The sequence below is a fragment of the Cupressus sempervirens genome, chromosome 7 (genome assembly GCF_028749045.1).
Source record: "Cupressus sempervirens isolate cs-2001-9-10 chromosome 7, ASM2874904v1, whole genome shotgun sequence".
NCBI classification, from domain to species: Eukaryota; Viridiplantae; Streptophyta; class Pinopsida; order Cupressales; family Cupressaceae; genus Cupressus; species Cupressus sempervirens.
Window position 1 is genome coordinate 69,454,116 of NC_143124.1, and position 24,262 is coordinate 69,478,377.

Genomic DNA, 24,262 nt, shown 5'->3' on the forward strand with positions numbered 1-24,262 from the left:
TCAAACCATTTTTTGACTTGTTGACTAGGTTGTTAAGACGTTAAATTATGTCAATATGATTTTTGAATCTTATTTTGGCATAATATGATAATTAATTTGATATTTTGACTTTAGATGATAATGCCATGTGTTTTGATCTTGTAAATTTTATAATGATGTTGCATTTTAAGTTGATGTTATTTTTTAAAAAAATTGGTAACAACTTTATATATATTAATAATTAAAGAAAGAAATTACATTAAAGTAATATGACTTTCCCCCTTACTATCTTTCAATTTTACAACCATCCCAAGGAACTACATTCTCTTTCCCCTACACATGACTAGCATCTACTATTGACCAAAGAATACATGAACATTCATCTTCTAATTGACATATTAAAACATAGGGCATAATTTTATGCTCATCCTTCATCTCCAAAGAGGGGAAATCAATATAGTCACATTGTGATGGCTTGACCTTTGAGACCTTTATAAATTCTAGGATTATCAAGCAACATTTTGACTTGTTGAGTAGGTTGGTAGGACCTCAACTTTTGTCAATATGATTTTTGAATCTTATTTTGGCATAATAGGATAATTAATTTGATATTTTGACTTTATATGATAATTTCATGTGTTTTGACCCTATGAGTTTTATAATGATGTTGCATGTTATTTTAAAAAAAAATTGTCTATAACAACTTTATATTATATTAACAACTAAAGATAGAAATTACATAAATGTAGTATGACTTTCCCCCTTACAATCTTTCAATTTTACAACCATCCCTAGGAGCTACATTCACTTTTCCCTACACATAACTAGCATCTTGATGAAGGGTGCTCACCTTAATACCACAAACACATAACATAAAACAAAGAAACAACATGAATTAGCGAGAACAAAATATGGTCTTCTTATTATCGTTGCAAATGCATAACTACAGAATTTGGAAATACAATATGCAAACTCACATGGGTGCCTTCATTACATTAATATGCAAGACAAAGCTGTGAACTATCACCCAGAGTTGTCCTAGAAAATTTATGGGCATTTCTTAAATAGGAAATTTTATGTTGCCCGAGAAGGTTCTATATACTCAAACTTAATACCTAGGGTTGACATACCTTAACAATACATATAGAGTCAGCCAAATGCATTTTTGACATTTATTTTGGAATTTTTCGTCGGCTCAACTTCTGAAGGCCATAATTTTGAAGTTGTTGCTCCGATTGGGTATTATAACCACTTTGCAGAATCCTCAGCTTCTAATCTACAGGCTCTAATCAGTGCAAGCGCCCATCCATTGAGTTTTTGGGCCTCATTCTAGCATGTTTAGGCCTTCAACGGTAAGCCTAAAGTTTTTATACCGAAATCGCACACCAAAAATCCATCCATGAATACTCATGATATGACATTGAGCCTTAATTGGTAGGCTAATATATCCAAGATGAATATCCACCTTTGAAACTAGGACATGTAGAGCTCGTATGACTGACTTACTACGTATCAAGTCTCTAGAAACAACAACTCTACATTGAGACAACCATTATTTAAGAAACAAAAAGGAAATATTTTTGGGTGATGCAAGATTTCTCTTACACCCAAGATGCTCCTACATCAAACACCCAGGGTAATTTGAGAAATGACCCCATCATGTCTCAAGTGTGTAGAGGAAAACCAAGACTGTTGACCTCCCCCTTGCTAGCCATGATGAATCTTCTACTAGCCTCCCTTTCCATTTGACTAGGTGTTCTTCATAAGTTTTGTTCCTTGTACTTTTTTCAATATGACTATCCAGTATCTCCTCATTCTCCTTTGTAGTTGAACTAGCTGCTAGGATACTCTATGCACTTCTGTAACTTCATCTCCATCACCTCCTTCATAACACTCTATCAAATTTGAAATGTTAAATACTGGTGAAATATTCAATTCAATAAGCAACTCCACCTCATAGGCATTTCTAGAATCATGCATTTTCAGTATTTTGCATAGTACAAACCTATTCATTTTCATCTTATTATATGTACCCACTGGAAAATGCTCCTTTATCAAAAGAACCATGACTTCCACTCCAATCTAAAATTCCTTATACCTCCTTATCACATCTACCTTAGCCTTGTACCATGTATTCATCTTGATAATGTGCTTCCTCGAGGACCTTCTCATAGATATTCTTCAAATATTCAACAAATGCTTTTTCTTTAGCACTACTTATTTTTACTTTATCCAACTGCCTCAATTCAAAAGCATTTCTAGGACTACTCCCATATACAATCTGGAATGGTGATTTACCAGTACTCCTATTGATAAAATTATTATATGCAAATTCTGTTTATGGTAAAATCAGATCCCATCCTTTTGGCTTATCTCCAACTAAAGATCTTAACAAGTTCTCAAACTATGATTGACAACTTCTATTTTCCCATCAATCTGTGGATGATGTGATGAACTAAACTTCAAATCTGTCTTTAATTTCTTCCATAATGTATGCCAAAAATACCCAAAAAATTTGGTATCTCTATGTGAAACTATACTCTTTGGAAGACCATGTAGTCTCACCACTTATTCTAAGAAAAGCTCTCCCACATGAACAACATCACTAGTCTTCCTACAAGGAGTGAAATGTGCCATCTTTGAAAACCTCCCAATCACCATAAAAATAGAATCATGCCCTCGTTGAGTCCTTGGTAATCCAAGAATGAAATCCATGATGATATCCTCCCATAGCTTCTCTGGTACAGATAATGGTTGATGCAACCCCGTATTCTGCTTCACTCCTTTAGCCATCTGACATACTTTACAACTTTGTACAAACTTCTTCACATCTTGCTACAACTATGGCCAATATTAATTCCCAACAACCAAAAAATGGTTTCATCTCCACCAAAGTATCTAGTCAATCCTCCACTATGCTTCTCCTTGATGAGATTCTCTCTCATTGAACTTCTTGAAATGCATAACTAGCTTCCTTTAAACAACATACCATCTTGGATTATGAAATCCAATCACTTCATCATGTCAAGTGTAACAGGTTCTATACAAGCCTTCCACGATTCACCAAAATCAGGATCTTTTGAATACAAATTACTGAGTTCCTTGAACCCAACCATCTTAATTTGTATTTTTGTTAGAAAAAGTTGTCTTCTACTAAGAGCATCTGCAACTCTATTAGACTTCCCACTCATGTGTTTCAAAACCAATGTATAACTCTGCAAACACTCAACCCACTTCAAATGCCTTAGGTTTAATTTTCCTTTACTATTCAAATATTGCAAAGTTTGATGATTAGTATACAAAACAAATTCCTTAGGAAGATGATATTGTCTCCACTTCTTCAATGCTTGAACCATAGCATAAAATTCTTGATCATAAATAGAATATTTTCTTTTGACATCATTCAACTTCTCACTGAAATTTGTAATAGGTCTACCTTCTTGGCTTGAAACAACTCCTATTAAAGTACCACTAGCATCACAATCTACTTGAAACACCTTGTTAAAATCTAGAAGTGCTAAAACAAGTTACCTTGTATAAACTTTCTATTTCAATAGATTAAAACTTTTATCTGCTCCTATAGTCCACTTAAATTTTTTCCTATCCCCTCTCAAATTGTTTCAGTCTAGGATCCAAAATATCGCTAAAATCTCTTATGAATTTTCTATAAAAACTAACCAGTCCATGAAAAGATCTTACCTTTGTAGCACTCTTTGGAGTAGGTCATTCAAGGATAGCCTTCACTTTCTCTAGGTAATTTGTAGACCTTTTTCTGAAACTAAAAATCCTAGGTACACCAACTCCTTCTTCACAAAATTGCACTTCTTCAGGTTTATCAACAACTTTTCCTCCCTCAACTTATCAAACACCTTTGAATATACATCCAATGTTCCTCCAACATCTTACTAAAGATCAAAATATCATCTAGGTGAAAAATGACAAGCTTACCTAGAAACTCCTTCAGTACCTCATTCATGAGGCACATGAAGGTGCTTGGTGCATTGGTTAGCTCAAAAGGCACAATTAACCACTCGTATAGTCTTTCCTTTGACTTGAAAGTAGTCTTCCACTTATCACCTTCTCTAATGTGAATCTGATGGTATCTACTCTTCATATTTATCTTAGTGAAATACACAGCTCCACTCAAACAGTCCATAATATCATCCATCCTTGGCAATGAAAATTTGTACTTGATTGTGATCTTGTTGATAGCATGAGACTATGCACATACTCCATTCTCCATTCTTCTTAGGTGCTAATAGCATCGGTACATCACATGGACATAGACTCTTCTAAATCAACCCCTTCTACAATAACTCATGAACTTGTATGTTCAACTCTTCACTTTCTGTTGGTGTCATTTTGTACACTACATTGTTTGGAAAACTGGCTTTTGGAATCAAATCTATATGGTGACTGATCTTCCTCATTGGGCGTAGTCCATTAGGTACATTATCTAACACAATATCAGGAAAATCTCCCAACAAATCTGCAACTTTTGCAAGTACCTCCTCTACTTCTTCTTTACCATCTTTTGGGTTTATACCAAAACACATATGCTCATCCTTCATACCTTGGAGAAACTCCTTTCCATCAACAAAACATATTAAGGCATCACTACATACCTTTTCTTCTTTCTCCTTCAATGGATTCAACTTATGTTTCACTCCATCCTTTGTCAAACTATAGTTATTTTCTTGCCCATCATGTACAACATGCATGTCAAACTGTCATGACTATTGCTCATTGACCATGAACTTGTGGTTTTCCCGCATCCAGGCAATATGATATGGACGCAGCTGCTTTTGCCTTTGGAGATTTAACTTTGTGACCATCTTTTCAGATACTAGGTTGTTAGTTTTTCCACCATCAATTATCATGTTACACCACTTATCTTCACATTTCACCTGGTGTGAAACAAACTCCTCCTTTGATCATGTTCATTCTCTCCACTCAGCAAGACTCACCTATTAACTAGGAATTTTCCTCTTTCAACATCTTCAAAATCAAATGATTTGGCATCTTCATCAATATGCGCAACTCTGGCCTAGCCTTTTGTTCCTTAATTTGTCCTTCCTTGGCACTGAGAACATTCAAATGCTATATGCCCTTCTTCTCCACAGTGAAATCATTTTTCATGAAAACCTCTTCTTCCAAATCCTTGCCCTCTTCCTCTATGATCTCCATTATTGTGGTCATGGAAAAGATTGGAATTATTTCCCCTTTGGCTTTGGCTACTACTTCTAGCCTCATCCTTGTTCTTATGATCATCATTTCGACCTCTATAAGACCATCTGTCAAACTTTCCACTGTGACCTCTACCACTATTCTTGTTATCAAACTTTTTTTCTTAGCTTCTCCTCAACTCTTAGGGAAAATTGGTACGCCTCCTCAATATTGGTCATTCAAACTAGACTTAGGTCCTCTTGAATGCTTAGCCTTAACCCATTAAGATAATGAACTACTTTGTCCTTATCAGCTTCTGCATGGTCGATTCTGATGAGAACTCGGTAGAACTCCCCAATCTACTCCTCAATAGATCTTCCTACCTACTTCAATCCTTGTGTTTTCTTTAGTAAATCAAACTCATAATCCATGAGAATGAATTGTCGCTTCATTTTAGCTATCATTCGATCCCATTTGGTAATTTTGTCCTTCCCTCTTCTATTTCACTCCAATTAGATCTCTTGCCACCAGATCTTCACATGACCCTTCAATTTGGCTTTTGTAAACTTGACCCTATCTGAACCTTCAATATCTTTATATTCAAAGTACTCTTCCAACTCATTGATCCAATCAATTAATTCCTCTTGGTTAAGATTTCCCAAAAATGTGGGAACATCAAACTGAGGCCTTTTTCCAATCTTGGAAATGGCTTTAAAATTTTTTTCCTCCTCCAGGTTAAGAAATTCATCTACAACTGCTTGATCAATGTTTCCTTCTTCTCTTTCATCCCCACTTTCATCATCTCCAATGACAAGATTCATTCCTCTCCACATTCATTCTTGCAATGCTTGCATTTGCCTCTAGAGGGCTCTAAAACTCTCAGGTGTAACATCTATGACTCTCCCACCATGCTCTCTTCATGGATGCATTTTTGTGCTTCCATTGAAACCCTAGTGCAAACTACCTCACAATCGGTGATCAGTCTTCATGCTTAGCCCAAACTATAGTCTTGGTGTGAATTGCCTCATGGTCAGCGATCTGTCCACACACTCATAAACTCTAGCTTTGATACCACTTGATGAAGGGTTCTCCCCTTAATACCACAAACACATAACAAAAAACAAAGAAACAACAACAATTGGCGAAAATAAAATATGGGCTCCTTATTATCACTGCAAATATGAATTACAAAATTTGGAAATACAATATGCAAACCCACATACACACCTTCATTACAATAATCAGCAAGACAAAGCTGTGAAGTAGAACTATCACCCAAAGCTGTCCTAGACAATGTACAGATATTTCTTAAGTAGGCAATTTTATGTTGCCCGAGAAAGTTCTAACACTCAAACTTAATACCTAGGGTCGAAAGACCCTAACAATACATATAGAGTTGGCCAATACATTTTTGACATTTATTTTATTTCTAGTTGGCCCAACTTCAGAAGGCCATAACTTTCAAACTGTTTCTCTGATTAGCCATTATATCCACTTTTCAGAATCCTCATCTCATGATCTACAGACTTGAGTTTGTGCAAGCGCACATGCGTCGAGTTTTTAGGCCTCATCTGAGGACATTTAGGCCTTCAATGGTGAGCCCAAAGTTTTAATACCAAAATTGCACATCAAAAATGCACGATAAATCCATAAATACTCATGATATGACACCAACCCTCAATCGGTAGGTTGATATATCCAAGATGAATATCTAGCTCTAAAATTAGGACATTCTGAGCTCGTATGACTAACTTACTAAGTTATAAGCCTCCAGAAACAACAACTCTACACTGAGACAACCCTTATTCAAGAAACAAAAATGAAATATTTTTGGGTGATGCAAGATTTTTCTTAAATAATTTTTCTAATTGACATATTTAAACATATTAAAACATAAAAACAAAATAGGGCATAACTTTATGCCCCTCCTTCATTAGCATTTACACCAAAGATTTTCGTCAAGTTCGAAACAAAACCTTCCATCCTTCTTGCCACTCATCTTCCTTTCATCCTAGCCATGCAACCTCAATTTGCTAACATCACTACACTTCCAACATTTTCACCCACAAAAGGGTTGTAAAACAATATCCCATCCTCGTCCTTTACACAATATTTGTTGCTTCCTACGTTGTTGGGTTCTTCTATGTCAGGGTACATTCATCATAAAAATATTTTCTACAATATCCTTATGCCATTCAAATTTTGCAATCTCTACTTTCATTGCTAGCTCCTAAGATTTTGCAACGTGTTGCCTAAATTCAATCTTATTAACCTTACTCCACTACCTCAGGAAATGAACTAAACCAAAGCATTACACATCATCTTCATCTTCATCTTCATGACATTCACTTGAACCTAACCTACACCTGACACTGCTCATTCTAAGATAGACTCAAAACCAACTAGAAGGTCATCTTCTAATAAATTTTTGGCCAACCTTCTCACCTCCTATGTGCTCTCACCCAACTCCAACCTTCACACAATAATCATGGATAATGTATCCAAATTCACCCTCCTTTTAGTTGCTCTTCTCTAAAACTAAGGACCCAAAAAACTCATTATCGTCTTAATCATTTTCTCACCTTTGATTTTTAACAATTAATGGAGTCACTCCTTCGACATTGGGCCTTTAAAACCCTTTTGTTGTCTCTATGTATCTATAGAGAAAGTAATCTCCATCCTCTTGCTTTTCTATACACTAATAAACCATGTCATAATATGTTACAGTTTTAAACAATATAAACTTTCACTTTCAAATTTGTCAATACAAGTCAAAGAAAGGAAATAGCAATAGATATTTATCCCATATTTATTTTTTGTTGCCATTTATATTAGCATATTTATAGGGTCTTGTTAAAGTCAATCGAGTCTACATTATTATTTTCCAATGATGAACAATAAGCTACAAGTTTTTATTTCTATGTGTTTACTTATATTATTCCATTCTCTATTTTTCTTAAATATATCTATTTTTGACAATATTAACTGATGCGGGAGCATCCAACTTGGATTTGTGGACTTATGGTTCGCACAATTGGGGATGTGTTCGATGCGCATTGGGGACCTTATCCTAAGTGTACATTAAGTTTGGAGTGATTGTAATGGAGTTACATCCTTTTTGGTGGTTGTTGGTAACATGTTCCTCATTTACTAGCAGACCTTGGAAATTATTTTCGCAAGCTTCCATTTGTGAGATTTGTCTTATGCACTCTTGGATTTGGATCATGGGATGACACATAAACCTATGCTTAAGGGTCCATCCTTTTATGTTCTCATATTAGTTAGATATGTATTGTAAACTTGGGGCTTATCCTAAGTATTTAGTTATTTCATGTATTTAATGTCTGTTGCAAACCAACTTATGGCTTGAGGGTTTATTAAGGTGTGTTTATTTAATGTAACTTACTAGGTTGGCCTATGGCTTGGTTTAGTATAAGAGGGTCTTGTGATGTCTAGGGTGATTCATTCAACATAGAGTTCAGCATGGAGAAGATGGAGTAGCTAAGAGGAGTGAAGTTTAGTAGAGCTAGTAGCAAGTGTGGCTTGGAAAATTAAGAAGGTTGCTAGCTGGCTTGCGAGCACAAATTTAGATTCTTCTTGGGGGTTTCTACTAGATTGTGGGTCTGGACTAGCTAGAGTTTGGATCTTGCGAGGTCTTGCAAAACTGTCATTGTAATTGTTGGTGTATTTGGTTGTAACCCAGAAGGCCTTAGAGTCAGGCATGTTGGGTATAAATCTTATGACTCTATTATGAGGAATGACATTATTTTGGATCTAAATCTTTGTGTTTGATTTATATTTCAATGTATGGTTATTTGTTTGGGGCTAGGGCATCTCATCTGGGGATTCTCTTGCCTTGTACTGTATCAAGTGGTATCAGAGCTAGTTGATCTTGTGGATTTGGGGTACAATTTGATCTTGTGGTGGTTTGTTCCTATTGGGGTCCTAGATTTCTTTGTTGTGAGGTGGTAGATTGTGGTTCTGACTTACAATTGTAGAGGACTCGCAGATGGATCGATGGTTGCGAAGATGGAAGGTTGATCTTGTTGGCCAAAGGTTTGATCTGGTTGGTGATTGTTAGATATTTGTTGCAAAGGATTTGCGAAGATCTTGGAAGAAGCCTCCGAGAAGATTGGATCCTAGGGAACTGCAGATCTCCATGATGTGGTCAAAATGAAAATAATATCTAGAAGTCTTCTCAGTTGGAAGCTAATTTAACTAATTTAATCAAGGAAGTGATAGTTGAGTTCTACAAAGATTACTAGAATTGGATTCTACTGATGAAAAAGAAAGTTGTATGGCCTATTATAAAGATTGTTCAAAGGAGAAGACACTTTGCTATTGAGGAAGAGGTAAAGGATGAGTTCATTGAAGCTAAAGATGTATGTGTGGTTGGTTTTGTTGATCAATTTGTGGAGTTTGATTTGAAACTCACAGAGCAACTTGTGGTTTTTATTGGGATATTTGAGCTTATTGAAAAGGTTCCTAACCTTATTAAGACTGGAAAGGAGATTTCTTTTCATGATCAATTCATTGTGTCTGACATGCAAATTGTAGAGCATCTTATTATGGATGATGAGATTGTTGATTATGAGAATTTACATATGGATGAGGATTTGCATATGCTCAATGATATGGATCTGAATTCATATGTTGTTGTTGAGTTGATTGAGGATGTACAAGTTACCGTTGATATGGTTGATTTGGATTGAACCATATTGTTGCTAATGTGGATATGGTTTTGTATTCACTTATTACCATGGTTGATGATTTATATGTTGATGATATGGGTATTTCTATTGATATAGAGTTGGATTTACATGTTATTGATGTTGATGCAGGAGCATCTTGCATCAAAAAATTAAAGGGGGCATGATTAAATAAAAATTGGAGAGAGAAAGTGACGAAAATTGGAGGAAAAGTAATGAAAAATAGAAACAAAGAAAAAAAAAGGAAAAAGAAGGAGAGAGAGAAAAAAGACATTTGAGAAGATTGTAGAAAGTTACATAAATCATGCATTTAATATTTGCTGTGATCCACAAAGGCATTGTAATTTTCTAATTAGCCCACATGGTAGTGCTTAGTTGTATTTCGATGAAAATTTAATATTTGTTGTAAGGTAGTTACATTTATTTTTTATCCAACATTGGTTGTGTTTGTAATATCTTGGGTGATAAGTGCCTATATAAGCAAGGCATATGAGCATTTTTAATAAAGCTGGAGAGATGAAAGATCTTAGTGTATAAGATCTTAGTTGAGAATCTCTTCTTGTTGAAGCTCTTTGAGTTCAAGCTCTTTGGTCGTAAGCTCTTCTTGTATAGAAGCTCTTGGTGTGCAAGCTAGTTGGCTCTTAGTGTGAAAGCTCTCTTAGTTTGTAAGAATTTGGAGTTCTCTCATTTGGAAAATATTGTAAGGATTTTCAAGTATAATAAAAGCATGCTTTGTAAAGCATTATGTCTTCTATTTGTCTCAATATTGTTGTGTGGATTTTGTTGTGAGTTGGTAAAGGTGGTGTGGTCCTTTGTCAATGGTATCAGAGCAGTCCTTTGTCAAATGTGAATTTACTTGTTGTTGATGTTGTTCAAGATCTACATGCTACTATTGATGTGGATTTGGATGTTTTTGATTTTCTAGTGATTGACATGGTTGAGGATTTACATGTTGCTCTTATTGTGGATTTGAGCTTACATGTTGTTGTTTTGGTTTTGAAGTTACATGATGTTGCTAACATAGGTTTCATGTCCAGAGATGTTACTATTTTTGGCTATGATCAGTTGTAGGAATTGTTTGTGAAACATTATGTTCAATTTGTTCATGGGAGTGAGCATGTTGATTGGATTGTTGACATTCTTTTGATTTTGATGTTTGAATGGATGAAGTTGAGATGGTTGATGTACAAATTTTTTCTTCTGGCTGAGATGAATTGGAAGCCTTTGGTGAAGATAAAATTGGTTGCAAAAATTTCTTTTAGCATCAAAGTGTGGGACACACTTTTTTGCCTACCTAGTGAGTTTGATGCAGGAGCATCGAGCTTGGATTTGTGGACTTATGGTTCCCATAGTTGGGGATATGTTTGAGGCACATTGGAGAACCTTTTTCCAAGTGTGCATGAAGTTTGGAGTGATCGTATTGGAGTTCGAGCCTTTTTTGTTAGTTGTTGGTAAAGTGTTCCCGATTTAGTAGAAGACCTTAGAGATTGTTTCCGCAAGCTTCTATCTATGGGATTTTGCCTATGTGTTCTTGGATTTGGATCATTGGATGGTATGTGGACCTATGCCTAAGGGTGCATCCTTTTATGTTGTCATATGAGTTAGTTATGCACTGTAAAATTGGGGCTTCTCCTAAGTATTTAGTTATTTCATGTATTTAATGTTTGTTGCAAATCGACTTATGGCTTGAGGGTTTTTTTAATGTGAGTGTTTATTTAATCTAACTTGCTAGGCTGACCTATGGCTTGGTTTAGTATAAGTAAAGGGTCTTGTGATGTCTAGGGTGATTCATTCAATATAGAGTTCAACATGGAGAGGACAGAATAGCTGAGAGGAGCGAAGTTTAACAGAGCTAGTAGCAAGTGTGGCTTACAAGCATGAGTTTAGATTCTTCTTGGGGCTTCTACCAAATTATGGGTCTGAGATAGCTAGAGTTTGGATCTTGTGAGGTCTTGCAGAACTATCATTGTAATTGCTAATGTATTTGGTCGTAACTCGAAAGGCCCTACAACTAGGCATGTTGGGTGTAAATCTTATGATTCTATTATGAGGAATGACATTATTTTGGATCTAAATCTTTGTGTTTGGTTTATATTTTATTGTGTGCTTATTTGCTAGGGGCTAGGACATCTCCTTTGGGGATTCTCATGCCTTGTACTACATCATTAACAATGTGAAACCTATGACTTCACAAGCTATGTGGAGTTTCTCATGGTTTCATTCCCTAGCCTAGTTTTTTCCGTTGGAATAGAAGGACACACACACACACACACATTTCCACTTAAAGTAGAGCATGCTTGTAACTATTTTCCTCTTGTATATTTTTCTTGTTACTAACATTTATATTATCCTTTTGTTTGAAGCGTATAAATTTAACCAACAAAGTTAGAGCATTATCACATCTTTAAAGTGGTATCTGGACATAATAACTCACCCAAAATAACCCTAGACACAATAACATTGTCATAATAACCCAATGACCAAATAACCTAGGGTTATAATAACTCATGGACAAAATAACTCATGGTCAAATGTCTTATGGATAAAATAACTCATGGTCAGGCATATCACTTATATAGAGGAAAGTTAAAGGTCTACAAACAAGTTATAGTGTCGATGAAGTATTTGCATTTGTGATTAATAAACTTGTTGCATTAGCTTTATTGCCTCAGATAGACGTAAATATTATACAAAACACGAGGAGACTTTGCAACCCATAATTGATTATGTTGAAGATGCATGGATTGGTAGACTAACCAAAAGAGGCAAGATACAATCACCCAAGTTTTTTATCATAATGTGGAATTATTTTTTAGCTATTCAAGATGATCTTCCAAAAACCAATAATTTTATTGAGGGATGACAAGATCTAGTGATTTGCTCCAAGCATTACACAACTTGGTCTAAATGTTCATCCAAGCATAAAAAAAGGAGGGCTTCCAAGAGAGTAATATAAAGAAATGTATGGTATTATACAATGGGAAGCCAAGCAAGAAAAAAATATCATGGACTAAGAGAAAGACAAGACAAAATTGGTTGATGGTTATGGTAACCATAATATTTTATATTGTATAAGAGACATTGCTCATAATTTGACACTTCAACTGAAAATTTGAATAATAATTTTTTTAGCAACATACATGTAATTTATAAATTTTGTTTTACTTTCTCTATATTCTTATGGGGATGTTTTGTCCATAGGTTATTTTGGCTTTGGTTATTATGAACTCAGATAAATAATCAGATTATTTTAGTTGAGTTATTATCTACAACCTTTAAGATCAAATAACAGAGACAAAGATGCCTTCCTTTTCAAATGCCTGCAACTAACCAGCTCAATATATATTATACAAGAAAATTGAACATTATATGATTCCACATTAAGATTAATATATACATATATTTTATACTCCAATGAGTAGTATATTATTTGTCAATTTTAGAAAAACTATTGATAATAAACTTAAATAGGATAGTGTCATTCATAGTTCAAAATTCAAGTGACATGTGAAAGTTCATCTCCTCAGTTGGACAATATGCAAAAAAATTGGCCTAACATTTCACAAGATGGTACAATTCTTATTCTCCTGCAGCAGCTGCATACATTCATTGAAAGCAACAAAGGTTCGAGCATATAATTTTCAGCCTTTTGAAGATTGCACCAGATGGAGCCTGCTGCACACATGGGTATTGAGAAGCATTTTTGTTGCTGTTATGTTTTACAGAATTTCCTATTCATTAAAATTGTCTTGTATGCTGCATTTACAGGCAGCTGTTCTTTGGTGCTGTCCTAGCCTATGCTTTTGATGAGGAGATAACAAGGACAAAGCCTATAATAGGCTCAATATTGGATGGAAAGAAGAAACTGAAAAAAAACTACAGGGAAAACACCAAATATGAACAGCACCTTACAAGGTTACATGTGTTCATTCATGGCAAGCACATAGGGATGCTGCCTTACCAAACACATGTTTCTTCAAACTGTAGCCCATTCTTGCAAATGGCCATGAAGATATTCTTGTGTGAGTCTGCTTCCTACAACAATAACTTGTAAACAAAAAAAAAACAATGCTACTACTACTTTATTCAGAAACCAATAGATATGATATGCATCCCTAATCAATTTGCAGTGTGAACAAAATAAAACCAAAACCAAGTAGCGAGAAAGCACTACAATATTATTTATTTCATCTGTTCAGGGCCGGGTAATAATCTTCACAATATCTCAGTCCTTCTTCACACAGAAAAGAAAATTAAAATTAATCCTCTCCTCCACGATCAATTTGGAGATAACATATAAACAAAGATAAACAGTTAAGACTGTTTTTGGCAACCACCAGTCCCGTACATGTTTTGTTCAATTCTTTAACAAAACATCAAACTATGCCTTAAAATATTAAAATGTGCCCTAAACATCAATTATTTCCTAAGTGATAGAAACTATTAATTATACCCTAAAATGATAAAATATACCCCAAAACATATAAGTACCCCCCATAAACAATATAGAAATATTATTTATATAGTTGCTCCTGCAACAGCTTTCAGCTGAGTATGAATCAGTTGTAAAAATCTTGCTGCTGAACTTCAGCTTTATGTAAATATGTATTATTTTGCTTCATTTAATAGTAAAAAAAATTGATGAAAAAAAAAGAGAATATGATGGAAGGTAAAAGTAACTCTATCTGAGTTAAATCCATATAAGAGACAATATAACATGCAAGTAGAACATGAAATTCACTCATCTTTCCTTTGAGAAGTTCAAGAAATCGATACTAAAAATGAAATGGAAATATTGGATCTGTTCAGTTGCATTTCTAACACAAGATCAACCAAACGATCATCCCAGAGCTTCATGTACAATTATGTTATTCATCACTAATATGAACTACTTGTTTGCCAAGATTTTTACCATGAAACAGACCCACCAAAGCTGCTGGCGCATTTTCAAGTCCTTCATCAATATCTTCAATGTAAATTATCTTCCTTTCTTTGATATACTTTATCACAGTCTCAAGAAACTGAGGGTACAAGTGTGAGTAATCAGACTGAAGAAAGCCTTCCAACCTTATGCGTTTGGGGATAATCATATTTATGTTATGTATGGGTTGTGCATTTTGAAAACTATTTTGAGAGATAACACCACAAACAGCAATACGACCATGTACTTTCATATTTATAAGTGCTGCATCAAGCATGCTACCTCCCACATTATCAAAATAGATGTCAATTCCTTCTGGAAAATGCCTAATGACAAGAACAAAGATAAACTTTAACAATTAGCTTGATCTCCAAAGAATTCAGTTGAAAAAAAAATTGCACCTATGAAAATTGTTGCCAATGCATGCATGTAGAACTATGACAACAACAAAAAGAATTATACACGGACAAATTAGAACCACTGGCTGGACTGTGTTTGAATTTTGGGAATGCCAAAATGTATGGATATAGGCAAAAGAAACTGACATAACACCACAAAAGATTACTAAAATAGCATACAGATGACGCTGGATGTCCCAATCAGTGTCTGTGGGAGTGAAGTTTGCACCTTTAACATTACAGTGAAACTTGGAGTAGAACTCAAAAATATAAAAAAATCCTTACAACTCAAAATTTTGAAGTCAAACAAAATTTATCTTCTGTAGTCTATCAGAACTAAGTTCAATCCTACCATTGTATTTTGTTTTTAAGGAAAGGTATCTTAACCTTGCTCCTAATGTTAAATATATAAAGAACACAATTTTCAGATTATAAAACACCAATCACTCAATTTTTAGGCTATGGATTTTAATTTTGGAAAAAACCAAAAAGCTTAGGTTTAGAAAATGGACCCTAACAGCCTCTCAGATCAATACTTATAACCTCCAGAAATTTTTCTTCCGACTTTGGAAACATAAAAATCTTCAATACATTATAAAGAGCTATAAGGAGTCACACGTGTTGACCAACTTATGGTGCAAGTTACTAACAATCATAAATAATATTCCAATAGAGATAATAAATGTAAAATGGAATGTCCAATTTGACAATGGTTTATGATGCACTTATTATATAGGTGAAGGAATATACCAATTTCTGCTCGTGAACTCATTTTGGATATGATGCTATTTTCTAAGTGGGCATTTGGACATCATTTTTTGGGCGGCTTTAGTAAACAGTTTTGTAATTACCATTTGATAGTTTTATGTTTCATTTGTTCTTCTTAGAAAGTGCTAAAGTTGGAAGTACTGGATAGTGAGTTTACAGGTAATGTTATTTTGCTGGAATTGCTCTAGAATTTTGGTTAGAGATGCTCATATAAATGCTTACCATGCAAATGTAACGTAACTCATGTTTAGATTATTAAGTAATACTTTGGGTTGCTATGGAGTGAGGGGTTTTTCTTTCAAAAGTGTTCTCCTCCCATACAACTATGTTATGATATGATTTGGTATATGTCTTATATGCGTTTCCTTTTTTTGTAATTGTAAATATCATAAAAACTTGCACAATACTCTCCTTTAAGATTAGTTTAGGGAGAGTTTTTATATACCTTTCTTCCTTTCATTTGGTATTACAGCCTGATCAACTCAAGTTCTAAGTGTTAGGTAGAGATTTTTTTGAACTAATCTTCAATTGACTGGAATTTTGTACAAAAGGGATTGATCTTATTAAAGAGGAGGGAAACCCGTATCGATTAAAAATTGAGTTCTCAAGCAAAAACTTTGAGCTTTGGAAGCTTTAGATGGAGAATATACTTGTGCATAGAGATTTATGTGCTATAGTATCCAAATCCAAACCTACTACCATGTTACAAGAATACTAGGACAAAATGGACACAGAAAAGTTTTTTTATTAAGATAAGTAGAAGAAGGGCCCCCAACCCTTACAAATAAATGCATAGGGAGCCCCCCTTGCCCCCCAAAAAAGGCCAAAAGCCTTGGAGATCAAGCCAACAAACAAAAAAATTACAAGGCAACCATACACACAATAGAAAAACCTAAAGTAAACCAGTTTAGCAAAGTTCAAAAATAGCATAGGAAACAACAAAAAAAAAAAAGACTAAACATAACCATAAAAACGGAAGACCCTAATAATGTGAGGCCCAATCTTAAGCAAGTCTCCAAATTTGCCTCTAGCTAGTAGCAATCAAAGTCTTCTTGTCATGCCTCTAATCCATCACTTTGTTCTTCTATGGATTCATTTTTTCTCCTCTCCACTTTTGCTCAAGCTGTAATCATCCCTATTATAGTCTTGCACATGATGGTATTGTTGATCCTAACCAACTGCTCCATGGCCCTCTCCAACACAACAATTTTGTATCGATTTCTCAAGTAGCCCATAATCCCAGGGGATTTTCTGAGTGTTTCAATCCTTAAGGTTTTCCAGCTCTGTGGAGAAAACCTTTCAGTTATCTTCTTTACTTGCCACCCCTTTGTCTCCTTGTTCATCTTCCTATTCTCCGCTATAGTTTTTGAAAATGTAAAACCCTTCTAGGAATTCTCCTGAGTGAGTATTGTAAAGGAGGTGTCATGAGCCATAATTGAGGTATGTTTAGTCAAATACATCTATATATTTAATGTATGTATAATTGTTCATAACATACACTCCCTTGTAATCAACAATTAACAATAAATATATATTAATTAACAATATTGATCAAGTACTAATCAATATATATAATAATCAATATAACTTAATGAATAATATTAATTAATATCTCATACATTTCAAATACCATCCTCAAAATGGCCCTTTCTAAGTTAGCCAAGGATAGCTATGTATGCAGGAAATGTTTGTGCAGGGGTGTGACCATCAACAATGATGCTCTAAGAGTATATGAGAAGCAAAGAGGATCCAAAGGGACTCATGACAAGGAGGAATCATAGATTATTAATATAAATATATGAAGCGGTACTGATTAGATGGAAGGAGATTGAATAGGAAAGCAATCTTAATATCCCCAAAAGGGATACTAAAAAGAAAACAATAAAATATGCAAGCTAGGGCACAAGTCTGTTAACAAAACTTTCACAACTATGGCCTAAATCTGGAAATGAACTTTGCTTCAAATTATTCTCATTAAATCTCAGATTTCAGATCAAATATAGAACCATAAACAGAAATTTTGATTGATCAGATTCAGAAATGATAAACCAGAATTCTCAAAAAGGTATATGCCTGATTTTCCCTAATTTTTCTGAGATGGACATGAAAACAGACAGATTTGGTGCTGTAGTTTCGAGAGATGAGCTCTGCTAGGGTTTGTACGGCCTTCGTCTGAATCCTTGCTGGTTTCCATTGTTTGTCATATTGCATTTACTGCAGGAATATTTTCATTTATAATGAGTTCGGCCTTCTCCGGCCCAGCAGTTGATGCTGGTGCTGGATTTGCTGCTGCTACTAGAGATAATGGCTCCGTTGACCAAACACCGGTGCAAGTTTGTGCCCAAAGTGTTCCACGAGGTAATTCCTCTCCTGATATTATTTTGAATGCCAAGGAGTTTGATAGTGCATGCAATTGGTTAAACAACAAACTCTTATTGGGTATTTTGTGGGTCGTACTCCTTCTCAAAGCACGTTGCGGGAATGGGTTTCCAAGGTTTGCACACCTCAAGGTGTTCGCCTTGAAGGTGTTCAAAGCCTTACCAAAGGCTTTTTTCTTTTTTTCTTTGGCAATGCAGGCCAAGCTGAACATGTTTTTGTGCAAGGCCCCTGGATTGTGAGGTCCTTCCTCCTAGTTTTTCAGCACTGGTTGCGAGATTTTGCTGTTTCCAATGATTGGAAACTTAAGGTAACCATTTGGGTGGAGTTCCCTGGGCTTCCCATTCCTTTCTGGTCTTTTTTACCTACTATTGCGCAAACCGTTGGCAAGGTTGTTTGCCTTGAACCAAACAAGCTTTTCAATGCTCGTCCCCAACGTAGGGTTTGTGTTGAGGTTGACCTATTTAGGGACCTCAAAGATATAGTGGATATACAGATAGGTGGTATCACCTTTACTTAGAAAGTGCTTTACCTTAACCTTCTAAATACCTGCTACCAGTGCCAATTACCTGAGCATAAGATTAGGGATCATCCCTTGTTGGACCATAATCTTCTCTTTGCTTCGAAAACCAAGCCCGCTCCGGCCGCCAAGAAAGATGAATGGATTAGAGTGGTGAAAAAAGGGAAAGGTTCGTCTACGGCTAAGGCGAGCTCTATGCCTATGGATCATGGTAAATCTAGCTTAAGCCAGATACCCATTGAATCCCCAGTTCCATTGCTCCCTTTGCCTCCTGTTTCAAACCCTGGAGGCCAAGGGATAGTGAGTGTTCATACCCAAGATCTACGCCCTCTTTGGGCTTGAGTGCCGCAAGCGACGTCGTTGATTGCCTAGCAAAAGCTACGCGGGTCTTACAGCTTAGATGGCTGCGATGAGTTTTTTGACAATGGGGAGAAGCTTCAATGGATCATTGCTATTGATGACCCCTCTTTTGAGCCTCCCTCTTTTTTGCACAACTTCTCTCTTGGGGATGAGGATGACATGCAAGTTGGGTTACCATGAATTGCATGTCATGGAATGTGCGGGGGCTAACAGATCTCCCTAGAAAATATTTTGTGCACGATACCAAGCGTTGGTTTGATCTTGATGTGCTTTGCCTCTAGGAAGTTAAAGTTGTTGGGTTTCTTCTTACCTCAGCCTGTCATGTTATTTGACCGGATAGTGTCGTTTTTGCTTCTCAACATGAAGCTGGTCGAGGTGATGCTTTTACTCTTCTCTCCCCTCTTTTAATTTCCTCTGTTGTTTCACATGGTTCTGACCCTTTGCACAGGGTGGTTTGGATTTTGCTGTCTTTTCATAATCATTCTTTTGGTATTGTTAACATTTATGCTCCCAATGATGTTGTTAAACATTCACACTTGTGGCATTGGTTGGCGTATCATTTGCTACCTACGACATGGGTTTTTTGTGGGGACTTCAATATGGTTGAGCTGGCCTCTGACAAGGAAGGCCTTTTGCCCTTTAGATGGGCAGCTGGTGAACTGGAGGCCTGGTTTTACATGCAGAACAAATTAGGACTTTTTGATCCTAATCTTACTTGCCGCCACCTTGATGGGATTTGGCACACTTGGTCCAATTTTCAAGTTGGATCTGATAGAGTTTTTAAAAGGCTTGATAAGGCTATGATTTTTGCGCAGAGTTTTCTTTTCTTTTCTCAAATGCATGCCTTGGCTGTCATTCCTCTGCCTGATGTGACATTGTCAGACCACTCCCCCATTCTCTTTTCCATCACCTGGCAAACAGCTCATCCTTGCCCGAATAAAACCCAGTTTTACCTCAACACTTCTTTGTTGTCCCATCCACCAACTGTTTCTCACATCCTATGTGTCTGAAATCTTGAGCCTTGACCCTACAATCACCTTGGATGGATTAAATGGTGGAATGACACTATCCTTCGTACTGCGAGATTTCTTCGCATTTACGGCAAACAACTAGCTATGTACCGTAGGAGATCTTATGAAGCCACTACTCTCGATCTGTGTACGGCCTCTGAGGCTCTTGCCATGAATCCGTTTGATACGAATCTCCAGGTTCGGCTTGCCAACCTTCGGCACAAGAAGTAGGTTGCAGATAATTATGCTGCTAGGGAAGCTCAGATCAAAGCCCATCTCCATTGGTTGGAGGTCAGCGATTAGGCTTCCACGGAATTTTTTAGTGCTTTGAGGGCTCGTCATTCTGTTGTGGGTATTAAATGCATCCGAGAAGATCAACAGGTTTTCACTGACCTACCGAATATTCTCTAGGCTTTTGTGCATCATTATGAGCAGATTTTTACGGCTCAAGGGCCCTCTATTGCGCATGATCAAGCGCTGCAAGCCTACCTTGATGTTATTCGGATTCCCAATAGGCTTGCTCCTAAGCAGTATGCCTTTTGTGAGCAAAAGCTTACTCTTGCAGACTTAAAGGAAGCTATCTTATCCATGGCTAATGAAAAAGCCCCTGGATGTGATGGATTCCCTTGTGAGTTCTACAAGACGCTTTGGGATGACATTGGCCCTAATTTGCTTTAGGTTTATCTTGAAGCTTACAATTCTAATTCATTAGGTAGCATCATCAACAAAGGGAATATTAAATTCATACCTAAAGCTAGAGATCCTTAAGGGTCCATTTGGTTGGAGGAATATGATTTGAGAATTAGCATTCCAAATCTTTGATTTGGGATTCTAGAACTTGAAGTCCAGATTATGGTTTCTGGATTTTATTATGAGACCGCTTGGTTCAAACCAAAAAACATTTGATATTTAGAATTTGTAATTCCACACTTGTTTGGTTAAAAAAATGGACCCTAATGTCGCCATTGCTGCAGAATCAGTGAAGAGCAGGAGAATGAAAAACAAGAAAAGAAAAAGAAAACTCAAGGGCAACTTTGATAATGGCTCTAAGGAAAATCCTCGACCAGTAGAAGAAGAAATTTCTAAAATATCCTCAAGGAAAAGAAAAAGAAGGGCAAAAGTCTACAGATGTAACTCGTTCTTTTGTTGAATCAAAACATAATCCATTCAAGAGCAATCTCAGTCATCCTCAAGAAATCTAAAAAATCAAATGAGTCTTGCTTTAAAAAAGTGTATGTAGTAAGTAATTGCAGAAATAAATAGGCATGGCTCTAGCGATGACTTTCTCTTAAGGGAGATACTATCAAGAGTGCTAAAAGGACGCGCAAATCAGTCTCTAACCAATGTACATGCGTCATTATACATGGTAGCTTCTCCCCTGTTTACATGGTAGCTTATACATGGTAGCCGCAATGACGAGAAAACTTTCAAAGCCTCCGACGTCTTCATCGAAACCCAACAGCTTCCTTGATAAAGTAAGAAATTTTCAATGCAATCCAATTTAACGTGTTTTCATTCCGCACGAATCGACGGAAGGGTGCAACATGAAGCAAAGAAAATGGAGAGCAAAACCCAGACCAAAAGTGAGCACCAAAAAATGGCGGACATGAAAAAAAGTTTATTTTTCATTAATTTGGAATGCTTGTTTTTACAAAATTGGAATTAAAACGGGTATTTGAGCAATACCAACTATTTGGAAGGAAGACTGAATCCTCAAATTGGGGGATAAATGAGGATACAAAATTCTAATTTTTCCATATTCCAATTCTCATTTGGTCGACCCAAATAGTGGATTACAATTTTTTTAGAATTCACAATTCTAATTCCTGTTGATATCCATGAACCAAACGGGCCCTAAGAGATTTGCAAATGGAGACCCATCACTTTGTTGAATGTCTCCTACAAGATCATTGCCAAAGCCCTCTCTCTTAAAATTTGGCATTTTCTCCCTCAGATTGTTTGACTTGAACAAATTGGCTTCATCAAGTCCCACTATATATTGGACAACATCATTGTTGTTTGGGAAGTAATGGAATGGGCCAAGCAATCCAAACAACAAGCCCTTTTCCTAAAGATTGATTTCGCCAAAGCCTATGACTGTATTGAATGGCCCTTTATTCTTGCTATGCTTCAAGCTCTGGATCTTGGCCCAGTATTTTGTCAATCGATGTAGATGCTTCTGCTTGCATCACCATTAATGGTCATCAGTCTGAAGCTTTTGGGCTCTTTAGACCTATCCGCCAAGGTTGTCCTCTTGCACCTTCTCTCTATGTTTTGGCAGCTGAGGGCTTTGGTTATCTGCTGGCCTATGCCATCTCATGAGGTCTGGTGCGTGGTATTTCTTTACTAGAGTTGACCACTCAGCTGGTTGATGGCCATTTTGCAGATGATTCTTTCCTCACGTTGATTGATGATGAGGAGAATATTGCCAATGCTCTGCAGTGTTTAGATGCTTTTTGTCTTGCTGCAGGGTTGGCTATCCAATGGCACAAAACCCTTTGCTACCAACAATCTTTTCTGCTAGGCCCTCATTGGTTACAATGTTATCAATGGAAATGGGTCCAACATGGTGAAATTTTTAAATTTTTGGGCATTCCCTTTGCTTTTCAAGCATCTCCTGTGGAGTTGTGGAATGTTGTGCTTGCTTGAATTGAGAAGAAGCTGGAATATTGGATCACTAAGCCCTTGTCACTTGTAGGAATGTTTCAAATATGCTCCAAAGTGTTCGCTGCTACTCATGTCTATTATTCTCCTTGTTGGGCTCCCTCCAAAGCCTCGTACCTTAAGCTTGAACGTCTTCTCAAGGGCTTTCTCTGGGCCTCTAATGCTGTGCATCATGGCTTTCACAGAGTGGCTTGGGACTTCTGTTGTTTACCCAAGGATACTGGTGGTCTTGGCTTGCTTTCCACCCACAAGCAGGGGATAGCCCTCTATGCCAAGTGGGTCATACAGGCTCTCACTGGAGATGAGGCCTGGAAAATATTGTTACATCATTGCATTTCTTCAGGCTTTCCGATTAATCGTCTTGCTTGGAAGGGGATTGGTTTTCAAACCCTTCTTGTGACTTCTAAACCTGTTTAGATTCAGGGCACTTTTGTTGCTAAGAGCATTTGGAAATCTTGGGAAGCCATTAAACCTTGGCTTCGTTGGGCTGGTAATGGATTCAGAGATGGGCTTTTGATGAATCAACAAAACCTTTGGTGGTCGCCCTTGTTTGCCACTCAAGGGGTGCCTTTAGCCAAGATTCAAGGAGCCAGTGCTTTGCATTTATTTCGCAGGCTTATCAAAACACCCAAAGCTTTATTCTCCAAGGTTACAATGAGCCTTCGCTCATGGAAGGATTTGCAGGTGCAGTTTAGGCTTAATCGTCCAGATCAACAGACGATTGATCTTCTAGTTTCTTTGGTTCCTCCTAATTTGTTACACAAGCTTGGAATTCACTCATCCTGCCCTTGGTGGAAAGATTGGAAGTAGTACCCTGCCATTCCAATGACCAATTACAAGCCCAAGCTGGGGTATCGGTGGCTGGTGCCCCATCTTCTGATGGTTGATACCCTCAATCAGTGTTGGCATTTGTATTCTTTGCATAAGACTTGGAGTCTTAAATTTGCCACTGTCTGGCATACTATCACTAAGCCAAAGATTGCTCACTTCACCTGGTGTCTCCTCTTCCAGGGCTTGCCTTTGGGTCCTCGGCTCCAGTATTTGGGAGTTCCTGATCCTAGATGCCCTTTTGTGGCCAAACTAAAAGCTTTCTGCATATCTTTTGGTTTTGCAAAAGAGCTCAGAATTATTGGCTTTGGATTTTTGACTTCTTTAGGCCTTTTCATCCAGAGGCCTTCACTTGGCATATGGTGGTTATGGGTGATGCTCTCAGACTCCCTTTTAGATATGCCTAGATTTGGCATGCTTTCATAATGGAGATATTGTTCACAATCTGGAAAGATTGCAATGTTGTTTTATTCTTTCACAGCTTTCTTGATATTTATGTTGTAATGTACTCTAAAGCATGTATATGTAATAATGTCATGATGCAGATACAAGTACAATCTGAC

General features: G+C 36.6%; 1 protein-coding gene across 1 annotated transcript in view; it reads right to left on the minus strand.

The window, feature by feature from the left end:
* Window positions 1-14,519: 14,519 nt before the first annotated feature.
* LOC149545534 (2-alkenal reductase (NADP(+)-dependent)-like) overlaps window positions 14,520-24,262 on the minus strand; it is a 170,705-nt gene continuing 160,962 nt past the window's right edge. The window contains exon 5 of the mRNA XM_089790699.1: window positions 14,520-15,101. Coding sequence (XP_089646825.1) covers window positions 14,723-15,101 — 379 coding nt within the window. The 3' untranslated portion in view covers window positions 14,520-14,722. The remainder of the gene's footprint in view (window positions 15,102-24,262) is intronic.